This window comes from Amblyomma maculatum, chromosome 1 (genome assembly GCF_055883805.1).
Source record: "Amblyomma maculatum isolate TAMU_Amacu chromosome 1, ASM5588380v1, whole genome shotgun sequence".
Lineage (NCBI taxonomy): Eukaryota > Metazoa > Arthropoda > Arachnida > Ixodida > Ixodidae > Amblyomma > Amblyomma maculatum.
Window position 1 is genome coordinate 368,805,178 of NC_139344.1, and position 20,087 is coordinate 368,825,264.

At 43.5% G+C, this 20,087-nt stretch overlaps 1 protein-coding gene and 1 non-coding gene across 2 annotated transcripts; one reads left to right on the forward strand and one right to left on the reverse strand.

Moving 5' to 3' along the window:
• The first annotated feature begins 2,980 nt into the window (after positions 1 to 2,980).
• LOC146208098 (uncharacterized) lies at positions 2,981 to 11,090 on the forward strand. The gene is made up of 5 exons (XM_084587221.1): positions 2,981 to 3,098; positions 5,640 to 5,800; positions 8,996 to 9,069; positions 9,869 to 9,949; positions 10,792 to 11,090. The coding sequence occupies exons 1-5, from the start codon at positions 2,997 to 2,999 to the stop codon at positions 10,923 to 10,925; spliced, it is 552 nt and encodes a 183-aa protein (XP_084443347.1). The 5' UTR covers positions 2,981 to 2,996; the 3' UTR covers positions 10,926 to 11,090.
• Positions 11,091 to 19,393: 8,303 nt separating this feature from the next.
• On the reverse strand, positions 19,394 to 19,692 carry LOC146208099 (signal recognition particle RNA). The gene has a single exon (XR_014704579.1).
• Positions 19,693 to 20,087: the final 395 nt, after the last annotated feature.

The window sequence follows — 20,087 nt, forward strand, 5'->3', positions numbered from 1 at the left end:
AGCGTGATTCGAAGAATTCAAGGGGGGGGGGGGGGGGGGAACCTATACTTTCAGCAAAAAGTTTTTCACGACATTTTGTTCTCATTTTTAGAGGTGAAGTGAAGCCTCCATACTCTAGATATATATATATATATATATATATATATATATATATATATATATATATATATATATATATATATATATATATAAGACTTTAATGACATACATATTAATTAGAAAAAGAAAACACGATAGAAATATTGCTGCCCACTAAGATGCAGAGTCGTTCAGAACATGTCTTCGTGTTTGCGAAAGACGCATGTATCGACGAATTCGAGTGTTGCAAAGTGAAAAATTTTTTTCACGACGTGCTTTGTCATTATTTTTGGAGGAGGTGAGGTGCTAGAGACGGATATTCTGAGAGGGATAGAGAGACAGAATGATTTAATGACAATAAAGTAAATTTATTCAAGCAAAAATATTCAAAGGGATTTCGTGTCTATAGCGGCGGTTAAGCGAATTTGCAGTTTCACATTTGGATAACACGACAGAGCACGCGGGAACAATTTAGAACCGTTACATAATTTTTCTGTTTTCATGTCCAATTGTTATTTCGGACGTTTTGTTTTGTTATTTCGGACGTTTTGCTTTCATGGCCAGTTGTTATTTCGGACGTTTTGTTTTGTTATTTCGGACGTTTTGCTTTCATGGCCAATTGTTATTTCGGACGCGCTCTACTTGCCAAAGCCGGAAAACTTGATTTTTTTCCATCGCAATCTACGATGCGCGATGAATTGAAAATTCCCGCATATCCCTCTCTGTAATGCAAAGGGACATTTTTGCACCTCTTGCCTCAAAATAAAGATTTTCTCAACCGATTCCTGCTGTCGAGTCGTGTATGGAAAATAAACAATGTTGTCTCTTTCCTTCGTCTGTTTAAGAGAGAACAATAGAAAAAAGAAGGCAAAGCAAAGTATAAAGGCAGAGAAGTTGACAAGAATTGTGATTGGGCTGACTACTCTACATCACAACTTCCAGTTCCTTAGTTCCAGCGTTTCCAGCAACCAGGTAACTCGAGGTCAAGGAGATAGCGACACTTTCAATAACGAAGCAAAAGCACCTGCATTTTCTTTCTTTTTTTTTTTTTTTTAGAAAAACAGGTCTTGTTTAATTCAGTCATTATGGGCATCACGTTATCAGGCTACGATTGGTGGAAAGTCTTGGAATATACGAGACCAACTGTAGTCGCATACAATCCAAGAAAAAGCAGCAAACTCCAGCAAAAGTGTTGCGCTGGTCGAAGACGCTGACCTGTGTTACGAATTAATACCTTCGTGTGGGCGAGTCGGATAACGACCAAGGAAATTGCGGCGACTATACGACAGTAACAGCGACGCAGTCTCCACGTGCTGAGCCCTGGAACACTACGTCCGAGCAGCAGTCAGGTACAAGACTACCGGCAAGGCAAATTTAAGCCCCTGCACTCCTCAATGCCCCAATTTTATCAGATTTTTGCAATGATGTGTTTCGAGCTGGGAGGCTTGGAAAAACCGGCACTTTCTACGTGCAGGTACGAGACCCTGCGTGCATAATTAGGGCACGCCCATCTTTTACGGTGTATCTGAACGATACAGCATAGCGCTACTAGAGGCCAGGAAGTGCTCGCTGCAGCTAACGTATACAAATTTTCCTAAATTATGTAGTAATAGGGACGCTCTGGGAAACGTTTCAAGTGGGCTGCTTATTTCTACATAAGCTTCCTATTTTCAAATAAATCTGAAGCTTTTCATGCCTTATTATTACCCAGACTGAAGTATATATTCTGTCGCGTGTTCATTAGCATTAACAGGTGCGTCGCAAGATGTTGCAGATTTACGACGTCACAGTACCTCGCAGCAAAGAAAATTGCTAAACTTAACTGAGATACAAATGCTAGATTTCTTTTTTTTTTTTTTTTTTTTTTGCTTTATGCGAACGCTGGCTGGTATTTGAGAATGTGCCTCGATTAACACCGGCAAATGAAACATTTCCTCCTCTCTACCGTAATCGTTAAGTAGAGAGTACATTTCTCCCCAAAAATTAAATTCAATATTTTTTCTTCTTCGTCAAACTAGAACGCGGATAAAGCGGATTACGCACTTGGAGGAAAAAAGGAGGAAAAGAGGAGGAAAAGATAAATTCCATGCTGCTCACTGAGATCTAGTCGACCACTGCATAGTAACAATGTGTTCTCTCTAATATGCGAGCCACGACAACTCTTCGCTTACGCAGATGAAGCTACGTATGAATTGGTATGCAGCTGAAACTGATGGAGGGCGAAGGCGACCGCAAGGCCGTCGTTTCACTCTACGTGTGATAATAGATCTTTTTTCTTCTCTCCTGAAACATGACGTGGTAAAACTAAATGCTTAAAATTCGTGGGCTGCTTAGATGCACGGCGCGGCACTAAAGCAGCGCGAAGCTGATCATATTACCACATCAGGCGGTACGAAGATTGCGCACACACTAGTATTTTTATACAGTTTCTCCAGCGCTACCGAGTGGCAGTGGGGTCTCTGTATTCTAAGAAAGGATGACTTCGGCAGTGCCTTAGAGGCCCGTCAATTTGTAGCAGAAAGGAAATGGAAATCGACGCTGCAATATTTCTGGGCGTGCATAGACTGAAGAGAGCGTGAGTTTGCACGGACAACGAAATGCAGACAAGCACGCCTTTGCAAAATCGAGACACCCCATCAAGGGCCGGTTATGACACCATAGTGAAGCGACGGCCTTGAAGTCCTCTCCACCATTCGGCTGGCATTCTCTGAGCGCGGGGGACGGCGTTGCTGCGCTGAAGAGTCTTGCGCGTTTTCTTTTTATTTTTTGTTCTAACTTATATTTTATTTTCTTGCTCCTTAGCCTCTGCATTCATTTTTTCACACACGACGGTATTCGTTGACGGATCGGGGAAAATAAAAGCGCCTAAGAGGCGAGCATCGGCCGCCAGGAGGGAAAACGACACTCGTTCGATCGCCATGTGGAGGCCCCTGTTGATATCGGCCTGCGCGTTCCTCGCCGCCGAGGCTGAATTCAACGTCAAAGACCCTGAGTTGGGACAGTTTCAGGACGACGGAAAAGTAAGTTGGTGTTTGCGGCAAAAATCGGTCAGTATCAGATGTAGACCGTATTATCTTTTTCCCCTATAATAATAGCGTCTGGTATTGTGAAAAATGGGAGGCCTGATGGTATACACCGGAAATTAGGTGGAAGGAGTGGCATCTATAGGAAGACAAGGGCCACATGTCATTATGGGCAAGACCAGCAATATTTACGATTCAAAAGTTCTACACGGAAATAATTATAGAAGATTTATATTTCCGGAACTTGCGCAGCTCGATTTCGACCGCATTCGGCAATAATGGGCTACGGAACGACCGTATTGCACAAGAATCAGTCTTAAACCTTGTTTTCGGGCGCTTGGTCCGCAGATATATGATCTATTGTAGGAGGTGGTCAGCGTGCCTACTAGAAGGGCGAAACGACAGATGCGCCCGTGGATCATTTCTCATGCAGGAAATTTTGGCGAAGCGTAGAATCACAGCGGAGAAACCTGCCTGTTTCAAAAACTCAAAAACCAAAAATCTTGAATTTCCTTAGCTACCGGGATCAGGGTCCGCTGGGTCGAGATGGACAAGACTGCCTCCCTGTCCTCACTGTTTGGGCGACTTATGCTGTCAACATTTGAATTATACTGGCAGGCCCACACCATGTGGTAAAAGGTCGGCATGCAACCCTCAGAATCGCAACTACCTGGAATGCACGATCCACGTGTTTTAGCTCCTTTTTTCGACGACCTTGATGTTATGCCGAGCCATAGGCGGAAGGCCAATATCCAAAAACCGAATTGCCGTCATTTGGGCATTGCTTCTCCTTCATCCTGGGACCGAAACGGAAACATCCGGATACTGAACGAGATTTAGTGATGAGTTCTCCGTCTTCCGCCCTTCCCCGAGGACGGCGCCATGGCGCCACACACGCAAGTGGGAATTCGACCGACACGGGCGGTCGAGACGGCAGTAGTTCGAAGCGCGTTCGGACATTTGGAATCAAGTCTGTCATTATGCTGCGGCGTCAACGCACGACGTTTCGCCTTCCAGCAGAAGGATGTATACACGCGCAAGGAGTACTCCAGTTTCTCGTATACATTCTTGCAATTCCAGCGTCGCGTCGGGGCCGCGTACGCTTGTGCATCGTACTGCATTTCAATGCCGTCACCGTCACAGCTGCTTAAGCCGAGCAATGTATCCTGATGGGAGGTAGGTAGCGTCTTGTGGAAAGCCATCACTTTGTGAGTTATATATACCTCATAGATAGAACACCGCCTGCCGCTGCTGTCAACGCGGTATGCCCATTACCATTTCATGTTTGAATCTACCCTCGATTACGGGTGACGCGGTAACTTTTTAGTAAAAAATAGGGAAAGATTCGGTTTGGGGCGGAATTCTGTCGACACCATTGGCGGGTCTTGTGAATACCCTCCTGCAGAGCATCAAATTGCTTGTAACCTTCGTGCAAGAGGTTAGCGAGGTATGATTGCTGCGACCTAATTGGGGACTCGAGGGGAACTCCGGGAAAAGAAAGCTCGGGTGGAAGCGTGAGTGGTTTGCCTCCTGTAACATCTGGGGACCGGGAACCCATACAATCTTTTTTATTTATATATATATATATATATATATATATATATATATATATTTTTTTTTTTGCTAGTATAGCCGAATGCGAATTGCTCGCATTTGCGAATAATAGCCGCCGGTCGAGTGGCGTAACCCTAACTCGTACGTAATTTCGACTGCACTACTGCAAGTCCGACATTATTACGCAGCATCGAAGTATAGGTGGCGCCCAGTGCAACTGCGACTGCCTTCAACATTAAATAGGTAAAGAGGAGGAGAACGGAAGGCAACATTACTGCGTAGCTGTTTTTTACTGAAATCTCAAGAAAAGTCTACGCTTCAGCGAGATCGGTTTTTGTAATAAGGTTGGGGGTCAGCGCGAGCAATTTTCACCAGTGTGCAGCGTGTTTACCGAAGAATATCAACATTTAACGAAATAAAATAAAGCATCTAAGGCACTGGTATGCAGCGTGTTTACCCGCCAACATTTTATAAAATAAGATAAAAGAAAATATTTAACTGTGTAGTCAGCCTGGTGATGATGGTCATTTACAAGGTATCGAAACCATCTCAGTCGTGTGGACTCCTTCTTTTCCTTTCAGACCAAATTAACCCAACCTCTTGAAGCTGTCAGCTTGTCGAAATCCAGTTGGGTATATGCAATAGTTCTGTCCACGCCACTATAGATTACGTGGACTCTTATAACTTCATTTATGTTTCCTTTAATAAAACTTGGTTCACAGAGTTTAATAGCTACATATAGGCAGAGTAACGTGTCTCTGCTGACGTCTAGTGCAAGCAGCAGTGCTCAGTCGCGACTGTTTGCAACATTTCGCACAAAGTATAAACGTGATATCGTCAACGTCGAAGGTGCATCCCATGGTCGGCCAACGTCTTTCGAACACCGCTGCGGCGCGCAGCACCACAATCCTGCCCTGTTGATGCTCGGAAACGTGTTTGCTTGCGTCATAGCGTTAAAGTCCGTTTATTCCCTTTTCTGCGCAGTGCTTCCCACTGAAGAAAACGTGGTTCGTCGTCTACCGGTCGTACGATTCGGACCCGTTCTTTGGCCTGACGGCCAAATGCCTCCGCGTCCACAGCACAGACGTCCCGTACGTCAACAACGCCACCCGCGTCAGGGTAGAGTTCGGCGACCACGGCATACTGTGAGTATTTATACCGTTGTAAAAAGCGCTCAAACTGCACGCACATTTCCTGTTGTAACACACGCCTATACTAATTATATCCATAAGCAAAGGTAACAAAAACCTTCATACACTTCCAGCATGAATAGCGGAACATATATCTAAGATTTTTTTTTTCTTTTTTTAATTATTCACTACTGCTGCGGGTGCCAGGTTTTCGCTGGCTTATTTTTGCATCTGTAGCAAATCGCTCCGCTGAACAGCAATAAAGCCCGTCCATGTCTTTAAAAGCGTACACTGGGTACAGCAGCTGCGATGAATAAATGGACGGCGACTCTCGGGAACAAAAATAATTTATCTAAATGCAAAATGCAAAGATTTATTTCAGTCCTGTATATTTCCCCAAATCACAATTAAAATATTCGTATATATTCAAGAATTTAAAAAGCTACGGCGACGAAATTAACTCTTTAGCTGATGTTCCTTCCATTCAAGCATATATATATATATAACTGCTTAGTAGGAGTGGGGGTTATCCAATATGATTTAGGTAGAGGTGGAGTTCGGAAAAGTAAAGGAAGGAGATGCAAGCGAAGAACATAGCCTCGACACAACGCGTGGATTTCTATGCATAGTCGAATAGAGAGGTAATTTTTTTAGCAGCGGCATCTAGTATTTACAGCGTAAAAGTACATTTTTTCACTGCTCTTTTCTTGAAATGATTTAGTTCACAAGCACTACCACAAGGAAGAAGGATCCGTAACGGTTTTTCGATTGAGATAGAAAATGTGGCTAAAATTAGAACGACGGATGACGGCGCGCGGGCACCCGTATGTGCTTATATGTAAGGGCCTTCAAATCATCATTGCTGACTTGCCCTATAACAGCAAACTCCGTTTACAAGAAACTTCGTCGACGGCGCCGGCGTTGGCGTTGTGGGCGAATAATCACGAGCATGGAACTGGAAGGCTGTAGCATGGCAGCTCATATGGCAGAGCCCTGACCGAACGTAGGGTTGCCTGAAATTACATCTCACATATGTATGTATGTATGTATGTATGTATGTATGTATGTATGTATGTATGTATGTATGTATGTATGTATGTATGTATGTATGTATGTATGTATGTATGTATGTATGTATGTATGTATGTATGTATGTATGTATGTATGTATGTATGTATGTATGTATGTATGTATGTATGCCTGCATGCATGTATGTATGCATGCATGTATGCATGCATGCATGCATGCATGCATGTATGCATGTATGCATGCATGTATGTATGCATGTATGCATGCATGTATGTATGCATGTATGTATGTATGCATGTATGCATGCATGCATGTATGCATGCATGTATGTGTGCATGTATGTATGTATGCATGTATGTATGCATGTATGCATGTATGCATATATGTATGTATGTATGTATGTATGTATGTATGTATGTATGTATGTATGTATGTATGTATGTATGTATGTATGTATGTATGTATGTATGTATGCATGCATGCATGCATGCATGCATGCATGTATGTATGTATGTATGTATGTATGTATGTATGTATGTATGTATGTATGTATGTATGTATGTATGTATGTATGTATGTATGTATGTATGTATGTATGTATGTATGTATGTATGTATGTATGTATGTATGCATGTATGCATGTATGTATGCATGTATGCATGTATGTATGTAATGTATGTATGTATGTATGTATGTATGTATGCATGCATGCATGTATGTATGCATGTATGCATGCATGCATGCATGTATGTATGTATGCATGTATGTATGTATGTATGTATGTATGTATGTATGTATGTATGTATGTATGTATGTATGTATGTATGTATGTATGTATGTATGTATGCATGCATGCATGCATGCATGCATGTATGTATGTATGTATGTATGTATGTATGTATGTATGTATGTATGTACGTACGTACGTACGTACGTACGTATGTATGTATGTATGTATGTATGTATGTATGTATGTATGTATGTATGTATGTATGTATGTATGTATGTATGTATGTATGTATGTATGTATGTATGTATGTATGTATGTATGTATGTATGTATGTATGTATGTATGTATGTATGTATGTGTATGTATGTATGTATGTATGTATGTATGTATGTATGTATGTATGTATGTATGTATGTATGTATGTATGTATGTATGTATGCATGCATGCATGCATGCATGCATGTATGTATGTATGTATGTATGTATGTATGTATGTATGTATGTATGCATGTATGCATGTATGCATGTATGTATGTATGTATGTATGTATGTATGTATGTATGTATGTATGTTGGTTTGGTTTGGTTTGCGGGGTTTAACGTCCCAAAGCAACTCAGGCTATGAGAGATGCCGTAGTGGAGGACTCCGGAAATTTCGACCACCTGGGGTTCTTTGTATGTATGTATGCATGTATGTATGTATGTATGTATGTATGTATGTATGTATGTATGTATGTATGTATGTATGTATGTATGTATGTATGTATGTATGTATGTATGTATGTATGTATGTATGTATGTATGTATGTATGTGTGTGTGTGTGTGTGTGTATGTGTATGTATGTATGTATGTATGTATGTATGTATGTATGTATGTATGTATGTATGTATGTATGTATTGCTCAGGATATCGCTGCGATGCGCTTCACAATGAAGAAAAAATTGAGACGCGGTGAACGCGCTCTAATCGTTTATTTTATTCTTTCCTCAGGCTAGCTTGATTTTCTCATGCTTTCCCTTTCGTGTTCACGTACATGTCTGTCGAGTGCTCGGTGTATGCACCGCTGTCGCTTTTACGATGGTTAATTGTGAAGAGGTTAGACAGCGACGCTTTGCCGCCAGCTACAAATAGCGCATTAGTTGTAATGACGTATATTATGCGCGTGCTACACATTTCCATCCATCGCACCCTATTAGATCGCTTTTTTTCCTTTTTTTGGAGCGACATCTGTTAAGAACCTGCTTCCTGGTTTCATAGCGTCGGCGTAACATCGATCCACACTGATTGGTCAGCGTGTATTGACGTCAGGCGCACTCTAAGAGGGAAGACCTACAATAATGACTTAACATTGTTACACCTATACCACACCAAAAATATATCACTGAATCTCAGGTTGCAAAGTGGTAATTGTATTCTAGGTATATATAATTTTTTTTTTCTTTCTTGTCCAGGGACCTCAACGCCAAGCTACTCGCCTCTGAGGGCTACAAGCATCAGAACAGTCTCCGCGTATCACCTGTAGAAGGTAAGCGCGTTGATTGTCACGGGACAATGTGTGATGATTTATTGATGGAATATGTTATCGACAGTCCGGAAGTACGTAAAAGGTCGTGGTTATTATTATTATTATTATTATTATTATTATTATTATTATTATTATTATTATTATTATTATTATTATTATTATTATTATTATTATTATTATTATTTTACACTGGGCAGCGCAGTTTATTAAACTGCGGAGTTTGTTCCCGGCGTCGTGCTAAGTCAGAATGCATCACGATGATGTATAAAATAAATCAGTTAAGTAATGAGAACTAACCTATAATTGCGCAAAAACAAAAAGTTATTGAAGTTAGCAAAATTTTTACTGCCGCGCATTAGTCCTAACGGATAGACAGGTGTAACGACATACAACCAGAAAGTTAGAAGCTGATTTTAGGAAAGATTATCATTGCACTCTTCTTCGGCTCCGCTAGAGCACATTTGCAGCTGCTTATAAGTATTTCGAATATATTTAATTATATTCTTTCTGCTCTGCTAGGCAAGGTTAGCCCGTTGCAGTTTTGTTGTAGCTGGAGAATAAACGGACATTAGATGCAAATGGGCATGGATAAATGGACATTTAGCTGGAGGACAAATGGACATTTACAGCTCGGTGAGCTGCGCACATATGCAACTATAGAGGGCAACGAGTCAACTTAAACCTTTCGGAGCTCTTCGATTTGCAATAACGGTCCACATGCAATCTTGTGCCATCTAGAACTCGCAGTGGAAAAACTCAACGTTGCCCATATATGACGCCTGCTGTGAATCTTTCCCAGGACCTGAGTTGGAGATCGATTTGCGCGTCGACTATGTGGAGTGCAACACCTGCAAGATCCTCATACACCCTTACATCAGCAGTGAGTTTCGCATGTCGCAATTCTATCCATACACCCTCTTTTCTTCTGCCAACACAGTTCGTTTCCGTTATAAATTGCGCATGACAGATTTTGTGAATATTTTTTGTATAATGTAGGTGCTGCCACATGAGAACTTTCATATATTTACAGTGCCACTTTTTGATATGGCTCACTTTTTTGACAGAACAAAATCAATAAAACATAGTCAAACTTAACAGTTAAACTGTTTGTCTACATGCAATAGTAATTGGTAATCAATAGCTTACTTTACTATACTAGACGCGTGTTTCTTCGTCAGGCTGGAGCACAAATTCAGTTTGGCAGCGTAAGTTAAAACACACTCCCGAGGTCTTCGCCTTCCTCAGAGTGTTATCAGGAGAACAAATGTAGTTTTATGTCCGCAATTTTTTTATCGATATATTATCGAAATCTTGCGCTACTTATCTAAGATAAGTATCTCCGTGTTCTCAAAAACTAAACTCACATACATCGTCTGCTGCATACACAACGGTATTCTTTAAACTATTTACCGCTGGGTGGAGCGCCCCATTTAGAAAATGAGTTAACTATGTACGAAGTTAAGTACGTAGCTTCTGAAAAGTTTAAATGTTCAGACACCTTCTGTCCTCTTCGAATATCAAAAATCTCAAACGGCTCTTTTCGTCTCCATTTATTCTACCTCGAATTATATTCTGCATTTTGAATACCGAGAGCCAGACGAGGAGTCACGAGAGGTGCCCTAGAAAAAGAAATCGTATTTGACGAAGTCATGTTTTCAGTTACGCTACCATAATTACTGCGGTTTCGCTCTGAACCTCGTCGTCGCATCGTTCTTCGTACAGAGACGGCGTGCAGTCTGCTGGTGCCGGAGCCGCATGTGGCCAATCCGCACAGTGCCTGCCACTTCATCTACCGGATGCTCTGCGGTTCCAAGAAAGTGCAGATATACGACGAGAGCTGCAAGAAGCACCACTGATCATCCGCACATACTCCGCACATCCTCATGGATTTAAAACAAAAATGAAGCCACAAGCCCTGCAGCGCACTGGAATAGAGAATCGTCATCATACCTGCTTCCGTATAGACGAATTAAACTTGAATCGGAGAATTCGAACGCAAAAGAAGAGAATAAAGCCAATACCCCGAGTAGAGGATTTTTCAATGCGCGCTTTGTCTTTCTTTTTTTTTTTTTGGGGGGGGGGGGGGGGGGAGGGAGGGACGTGAGGTGGACTGCTTCCGCACTATATATACTGAGGAAGCTTTATTGACATCTATATTAATTAGTCAAGCAGAAATGTCCAGGCGGCGTCTGCGTCCGTAGTGATGACGACACGCATAGTTTCATACACGGATAATACGGGGACGCACTTTTGGAACCATTATATGTTCACACTTAAGTGTTTGCGGCCAATTGTTCGTCTTTATCTGTCTAAAACAGCCCCCCCCCCCCCCCCCCCCCTCCCCCGTAAAAGCTGCTACGCCTACAAAATGAACACTTGGTTTTTATTGCATGCCGTAACATGAGCAGTGTGAACACATTCTTTCATTTGTATATAGAAGCCATGTTGCCGAGTCCTGCATCGAAAATAACAAGGCTGTTACCTTCGTTTGTTTACAAGAGGGCGACAGAAAGAATGAGGATGAAACTGTTATACACTTTCCTCTTGAGTGATATCGGTAAGCTACTAGCCATATTGTGTGAAAGGAGGTTGTCTGTACCCTACGGTAGAGGAAAGGACTAAATGGGCGTAACAGGTTTGGTTTTATTTATAGGGTTAACGTCCAAAAGCGACCCAGGATATGCGGGGCGCCGTAGTGTCATCATCATCATCAGCCAGACTATAGCCACTGCAGGGCGAAGGCCTCTCCCATTTTCCACCAATTAACCCGGTCCTGTGTTAGCTGCATCCGCTTGGCCCCTGCACGTCTTAACCTCATCCGCCCACCTAACTTTCTGCCGTCCCCTGCTATACGCTTTTCTTCCTTTGGGATCAAATTGGTTACTCATAGAGACCATCGGTTATCCTCTCTTCGCACTACATGTCCTGTCCATGCCCATTTGTTCTTATTAATTTGGACTGTGATGTCAGTAACTTGAGTTATTTCCCTGATCCACTCTGCACGCTTCCTCTCTTTTAATGTTACACCTACAAAATATTGTTTCATAGCCATCTGCGTTATCCTCAACTTAAGTACAACCCCTTTCTTAGTCTCCATGGGCCTCATAGGTAGGTACCGGTAGGATGCAACTGTTAAACACTTTCCTCCTGAGTGATACCGGCAATCTAATAGTCATATTGTGTGAGTATTTCAAAGTGAGCGCCATTCTAATCTTATTCCCTTATTTTCCCCTTTCGTGGTCCGGATCTGCGGTTACTACCTGTCCTAATTGTAGACATATTCGCCTCCCACTTCCAGCACTTCGCTATATATATTTTAATCTGCTGTACCTTTCCGAGGATGTTTAACATTACCATAGCCTTTTCAATATTAATTTTTAGGCCTACCTTCTTGCTTCTTCTGTCTAGATCATTAATCATTAGGTGTAGTTGGTCCCCTGAGTTATTTAACTGTAACCGCAGTGTACGAATTCGTAAATGTCAACCACCAGGAGTTCATTAACGTTTATATATATCGCGCAGTGTAGGGGCGCTTTCCTTGTCACCACCAACGAGAAGAGGCCGCTGGAGCCAGGTTTGCAGACCCATCCTTGCGTTCCGTAATTGAGCGCATTTTACTATTTTACGCACTGAGCTACCGCAAAGGGGAAGAAGAGTGCACGGTGAAAAATAAGTTTGAAGTAAGAGCCAAACAACCTCGGTTTAAGGAATGTACCTGATGCAAAGCCACCACCTGAGCCGTTAATGCAGGACGCCCTGTGGGAACCGGAAAGGTGGAGGCGTGGTAATTCGCGTATCTAAGATACTCCGAAAACACTCCCAGTGTGGATTATGCTTTACGCCGTGTAACTGCAAGACAACAGTTTCACGTGAACGCGACGGCAGATAGGGGAGCAGGCTTAAAGAAAAAAAAAAAAGGAAAAGCACTTCGTGTAGAACTCAAACGAGCTGTTTTGCAAAGACGTGGTCAAGCGAAGAACTGTCCAAGAGTCTAGGGAGCGATGACAACACGTAGACTTGGCAGTCACGAAGTTCGAAACTTTGGTTGATCATCGGGCCACGTATCAGAAAACACCCACGGGTTACACACATCTCCGAAGAAGGCAATATAGCGGAACACGGTCAATACAAGGCAGTAGCTCAAAGCTCCATAATGACTAGACTTCTTTTGTGCATTCAGTAACATTGAGCCCCGCTCTAATATTCTACTCGATGATAGACTACGGTGGACTACCCGCGGCCAAATAGGGAGAATACGCCGCATCTCCGAGACGTATTCCGCAACGTTTTGATGTAGGCCCCGGTATCCGGATACAAGTTGTTCACGCGAAACACGACAGCGCCAGCCACGCCGCGAACCTTTCGCGCCCTACTTCCAAAGTAGCCAAATTTCTCCTGGCGAGCCTTGGGGCATGCTCAAAGCACAGGGCGTAAGAACCTGACGGACAGACATAGTAGTGTTTCATTCTGGTACACTCGCCACTCGCTCTTGCCCGGGTAAAGAAGCATGTGTGCGGTAGTGAGCTGCTGGCTGAACCAGGAGGGGCCTTGGGGTCCGTACTCTTTCTGGTTTCTCCATCCATTTTGCTTTCAGTACCTCGTCGCAACCACCCTCCTCTATCCTTCCTTGATACTCCCTTCTACGGTAAACGGTAACGAGGTTACTCCGGTTTGTTAAAACACGTTAAAGAGAAATATTAAACTAAGAAGTGCGAACAAATATTTCCCGAAAAGCAATCTCAGAGTTTTTACTGCGCGGAAAGGCGGCTGAGTTGCGCTGAACATCGCAAGCGAATGCTCAGAGACCATCCCACATTTAAAGCGCCCTCGAAAAAAAAAAATAAATGTCGAAGATGTCACGACGTTGTTCTAACCGACTAATCAGGGTAGCCATTTCAAATAAGAGCAACGAAAATTTAAACCGAATCTGGTTCACCTGCCACCTTCATAATGGAGCCTGCTGTCATGGCCTCTTACGCCTCGCTATGTTCATCCTTCACCGACAGGCACATGCTTTCTGCTGCATGCGCTGCATCGCGTTCATCTGCGTCTCTTTGCAACACGCGTGTGCGGTAGAAATAGATGATGTGGTTGCGAAAGAAACCAGCTGTGCTCAGGAAGTGTCCGCCCGCAAAGGTTGTCACACCGTCCCTGTTGAAGAAGGACGTTATTTATGAATAAAGGAATCGTTGAATGAAGCAGAGGGAGAAAAAATGCCTCTATGTGCAAAATTTAATTAGAGCCAAAGAAGTCCATTCGACGTCAAAATAGCCGTGGATGTCGATATAGACCAACGCCGATCTGTGACATAAGTACGATGCGTTGGCGCTTCTGTCGCCAGGCTCGGTCGACTGGGGGCATAGAGTTCCTCTATGACGGGGGATGAACAGTAGGGTTAGCGCCCGTAGTATATTACATGGGACCGAAAGATTTCAAACCAGTTTTCTCATTTCATGGGCCACATGTGATGTTATTTGGCGCAGAGAAACCATGAGCGTCCTAAAACAGATAGTGAAGGTATGAAATATCCTTACCGAGGCGAAGTATTTTTAAAACACCGCGAAACGTATGGATGTGCGAGTTAGGAGGGCGACCCATAGAAACACATGTAAGCACAGCTTACCGCAATATTTTACTCGTTTCGCAGAGCACCAGAAGTGGTGGCCGGTCGTGAAACGTTGGTCAGCACTTTGCAGAAGTGTGTGACAAGGTATGCTGCATCTTTTTGGAAGCAATCTAGTTTTAAAACCACTCGTTTTCTAGAATTTGAGTTAGAAATGCATTTCGGTAGTGCGGCCCATACAAATATATATATGTAAAGAACGGCTCCCAAAGAAGCTGACTGTGGGCCTACGACAGCAGTCGTTCGTTAAGAGCTGCGCATTCATTAAGACCATAAATATATGTATGCAAGAAGATTTCGCGTCTGACACCTCTGTGAAGCATATTTATCTAATAAATATGCACGGCGCAATTCCAGACGAACCCCCACATCTAGGAGGCGAGCCACCCAAGTGGCTTTTTTTTTTTTAACTTCTTGTACCACGCACCAACATCACGTTGCATAGCGAAAGTAGAAAAAAAAAACATTTCAAGTGCTGGCGACGCGTATGAGCCGCGTAAGGCAGTAATTAATGATGCCGTCGAGGCAGGGTTCATTTTATGAGTTGAGATGAATAAAACGCGAAATAATGGGCACGATGTCATTCCGTTCTGAAAACATCGCGGCTAGGTAGAGGCGATAGGTGTTACAATTAATGCATAGGTAGTTGCGTCGCGATACATGCATACTGCGAGCAAGTCGTAAGCGAACATTTGGACAGGCTTTATATTCCGACGTCCGTGCACGCGATGCATGGTCTGCGCCGTACGGAAAGAAAAAAGAAAATACAGCGAAACTGCACAGAAAGCGAATAACAACATATGAGAACCGTATCGATACTACGGGGAAAAAGAACATAAAGGAAAGAATAGTTAACTTACATGTATGCCCGTTGATGACCTTGCACGCACCAACCTGATGACCTTGCGCGCACCAATCAAATGCACTACAATGTTTGCCATGCCCAAGGGTAGCAGAGCGCCCGCGTCAGTGCGGATGACTTCCCAATATGTTTCACGCATAGCAAATGGGTCCGGGTGCACAACATCGCCAATGTACAGCTTTTCATTGCAGCGTTGTTTAGCCGATTTCGACAAGCTTTTCACGTAGTCCTACATTGCTGCAGCGCACACTACATTCCCTTGCCAGTAGAGCAAGTCTGACAGTCTACAGCACTGTTCACAGCACGATAAACTCACCGCGCACAGTTGCAGACGACCGTGTACCATCGGCGCCGTCGCTAGCAGACGCTCTGGAGCTGGAGGCGGCCGCGGTGGGTCTATCGCCAGCTGCGCCGTCGTCTGCTGCAATGCGTGGTTGTCGTTCGGTCGGTATTGTCGTATGACGTCTGACAACTGCTTTTTAAATCTAGTTCTGTCAAAGATGTATCACTTGAGCGAAAGTATTATCAAGCAAATTTATCTCATCCGGCAGCATATCAGACTGTAAACAAAACTTCTCGATTCGCTACAAGAGCCGTTTGGGGGTGTCCGGATTCGCAACGCAGATTATTTGGGGAGTTTTAATAGGGGACTGCCTCCTCAGTGATGCAGCATACTCTGTTACACACTTCCTGAAAGCACTTTGCAACGTTTAACGGCCGGCCACCACTTCTGGTTGTCACCGAAACGAGAAAAATGTTGCAGTAAGCTGAGTTCACATGTGTTCTTTGGGTTGCCCTCCCAACTCGCACCTCCATACGTTTCGCGATGTTTTAAAAATACTTCGCCTCTGTAATGAGATTTCATACTTCCACGATCTGTTCAGGATGGCCATGGTTGCTCTGTGCCGAATAATTAGATCATATATGCCCCGTCAAATGAGAAAACTACTTTGAAATCTTTCGGCTCCATGTGCGCTAACCCTACTTTTAACCCCCAGCCGGCTTCGGCGCCTTGAGCGCCCCCTTTGTTTGTAAACATGGTGTTGGCCTATAATGAGCAGACGTCAAAACAGCCACGGACGTTCAATTTGTGCAAAATACGTCAAAACTGACCAAAAACGTGCAAAAATATTGGAGAGTTTTAATGTCAAGCTTTTGCCATTGCGTTACAAGATTGAAAACAGCCAGAAGAGAAGGAGAAAAAGTGGTAAAAGAGAAAAACAGTAAAAACAGTACAGAGAAAAACAACCAAAACAGAAGAAAGTAGGAAGAATAAAAAGGAAGAAAGAGAGCAAGAAGGACCAGAAAAGGAAATGGAAGCGAATGGGTGAAAAAGCGGCAAATTATTGTAAACATGCAGTAAACATGCGGAACGAAATGCTGATCGTGGACACATGATACACTTGGCGATTGACGACCCATGTAAGTCCTTCAGTGCGTTGTCAGCTGCCGTGAAGTAGCTCGGAAACTTCAAGAGCACGTGAGCGGCTAAACTCGGTGCATTTCAGTCAGCCCCGCATCGGAGCGAGTTTGGACTCTCATTGATCATGAAACGGCGGAATGTGCTTGGTTATCGCATGCTTGTTCACTAACGATTATTATTATTATTATTATTATTATTATTATTATTATTATTATTATTATTATTATTATTATTATTATTATTATTATTATTATTATTATTAACGATGTAATTATTATCACAGCTAGGCAACAGTTTTGATTGACTGCTTTAGTCGTTTCATTTTCTACTTTGGTGAATCGTTTCTTGATATTAAAAATATAAAGAAATTGGTGTACGTTGTGCCCTACAGTAGTCTGTTTCGGTAACCTTAAAGAACGCGCATTATCTGGTTGAATAGTTCTCTCGCAAGAAATCCTGCCTTGAGTGCCTGCGACCCATGTACTCCAAGCGGGTTACCTGCCGCGAGAAATGTTTCTAGAATATGTTAAACAAAAGGCGATGCTGCTTGCGTGTGGCACATCTCAGATAATTTTCAGCACATGGCAGAATATTTGCATTTCCACTACTCGAAAACATGGAGAACACCACGCTCTCGCTTCGCTGTTCGTACGTTGACCATGTGCATGCGTGCGCAAGTCTGTATCAACAGCGAACAAACTAAAAGCACGATTGAGCATTTTGCAACTTCATCACGTCTGCAGCCTGCACATAGTGATTTTAAGGGTTGGAGTTACAGCGGAACTGCTTCACTGGCTGTGCACCAAGCACAACCGACCATGAATACCTTTTGGAGTTCGTGGTTCTGAACTTGTTTTGTGCACCGGATATACGATGAAAGATTCAGCGCTTGGGTTGGTGTCTATACCCTTCCTTACCGTCATCTGTTTAGTTCTATTTTAAATGAGATACTCTGCGCATTCTTTTCTGCGCTCGTTGCTTTTCTAGTTTTTGTGGCTATGCAGCAAAAGCTACAAAGCCAAAGCTAGAGCCAGCTACGGAGCCAAAGCTACAGAGCCAGAACGCATCAGATCACTGCGCAGCATAATATAGTCCCTTGATAAATTACGCGAATTGTTCTCTGGAATATTACATCATTACAAAAATGCCTAAATTGTCATTACATCAAGATTTTACTATAATATAGCCCAGTACAAAGTTAGTGTAGTGAATTTTAAAATCAGTGCCCGACACCGTGCAAACCCTATATGTTGCGCCGCGGCAATCTCCCGAAGCGTACGTCGGCTGCTGCTGCTGCTGCGTCTACCCGTCTGTTTCTGTGAGCTCGCGTAATGCGCTTGTTTCGGCAACGTACGTAGCGCGTGATATTCATTAACCGCGAAAATGTGTTCGCTTAGACGTTAAGTGGTATAAGGAAAGACATTTCTGCGTCGTTGGAGGCTCGAAAGCCATTATTTCAAGCAAAGGTGCAACTGAAGCCGAAACCGTACCTGAGACCAGATATGCCAGAACTATCAAACATTATGGTGTCGCAGCGCTGGCAGACAAGGACAAAGGACTAGGGACACAGACAACTAGTCCTTTGTTCTTGTCTGCCAGAGCTGCGACGCCATAATGTTTGACAACCCCCACCAATTAGCCCAGCAGTGTACCCTACATGCCAGAACTACATGGAGTAGTAACACCATGACGAAAGCTCCACCCCCGCAGCCGTGGCTCCATAGCCAGAAAAACCTTTGCGCGAGTGTAGTCTCCAACTAAGGACGGCGAAGTAGCGTTCATTTAGAGGTCTCAAATATTTAAGTAATTCATGGAAGCTGAGGGAATACTCTAGTGGGGTGCCACGGGTAAATTGCTTTTACTTAATTTCCTGGGCTATAAAAGCACTGTTCTCAGTAAAAGTAACATAACTGATCTACCGTGACGGTAAAATATATATTAGTGAGTGTAACTATATACATCTTCAGCGTCCTTCCGAAACCACCTAGGCATCACTACGTAGTTGCGCATCTAGACAGTTCGCGATTTTATTGACATTATTATATTCCGAACTTTGACGCACTGCCGCGCAACAAAAGACGAGGACACAAAAACAGAAAGGAACAACTCGAGCGTTAACATGTAGCTCATGACACATAAGCATGAATCATGCATAGCGCTCGTCGAAATTTTATTAAGCTGCGTCCTCGTTTTTAGTTGAGCTACGGCATCTTGAAGCTATATGAACCAACAAGTGCAAAAAAACCAACCGGCCTGCGGAATATGCGCAGAATTCGGGATGTAGTTCTCCCACCGCATTTTCAGACACCGATGCAACAGAGCATTTTTACTTCATGTCACGTACATTTTTCCACGTCAGGTGCAGACGATATTTGCTGGAGTTTTCAAAAATGAAAAAAAAAAAATGAAAAAAAAAAAGGACCTAGGTCCGAATCTGGCATCCGGGCTACACCGCGGCGCCCATTCCGAGGCGCTATCCCACTACTGCGACACGCGGGAGCTTTTGCCTGCTGCGTCTCCGGCCTGGGCCGGTCCGCTCCTCCTTAGGCGACCTGGCCACCACCAGGTTCACCTGGGGTCACCATATCGACGCACCGCTTAGCGCGGACGCCCCGTCAACACAGGCGACCGTGGCACAGGACTCCCGGTGCCAGCCCGTCCTCTAGGCCCCGCCTCCAAGTAGCTGGATTACAGGAGTACGCCACGACTCCCGGCCGTCAGTTTCGCGGCAGCAAATGTGTTTTGTGCACATATGTTCGGAAAAATCTCTTTTTTTTTTTTTTGTGCAGTTTTGGAGTACCCAATGTAATCTATAAGAACACTAGGCCAAATAGTACATTGAGCCTTGGGCACTCCACAAAATCAACCAATATGCTCAGAACCAACTGCTGCCGCGGCTGCCACAACGCGCCTCATATTAACAAAGTTGACAAGTGGCGGCACCACCCGATCGCTATGAGCACTCTGTGAAGTGAGGCGGGATATTCAAATGCTTCGAACTTCAAAGCACTTATGTGTTTTATGAGAGGCACAAACTTGATTGAGAAACTGTGACTGTGCTCCGAACTTCAAAGCACTTATGTGTTTTATGAGAGACACAAACTTGATTG

Excerpts from the sequence above, each read along its gene's own strand:
- LOC146208098 (XM_084587221.1), top strand. The coding sequence starts at position 2,997 with ATGTGGAGGCCCCTGTTGATATCGGCCTGCGCGTTCCTCGCCGCCGAG. Across the intron at positions 5,801-8,995 it reads TTCGGCGACCACGGCATACT|GGACCTCAACGCCAAGCTAC; the intron begins GTGAGTATTTAT and ends TTTCTTGTCCAG. Across the intron at positions 9,070-9,868 it reads CCGCGTATCACCTGTAGAAG|GACCTGAGTTGGAGATCGAT; the intron begins GTAAGCGCGTTG and ends AATCTTTCCCAG.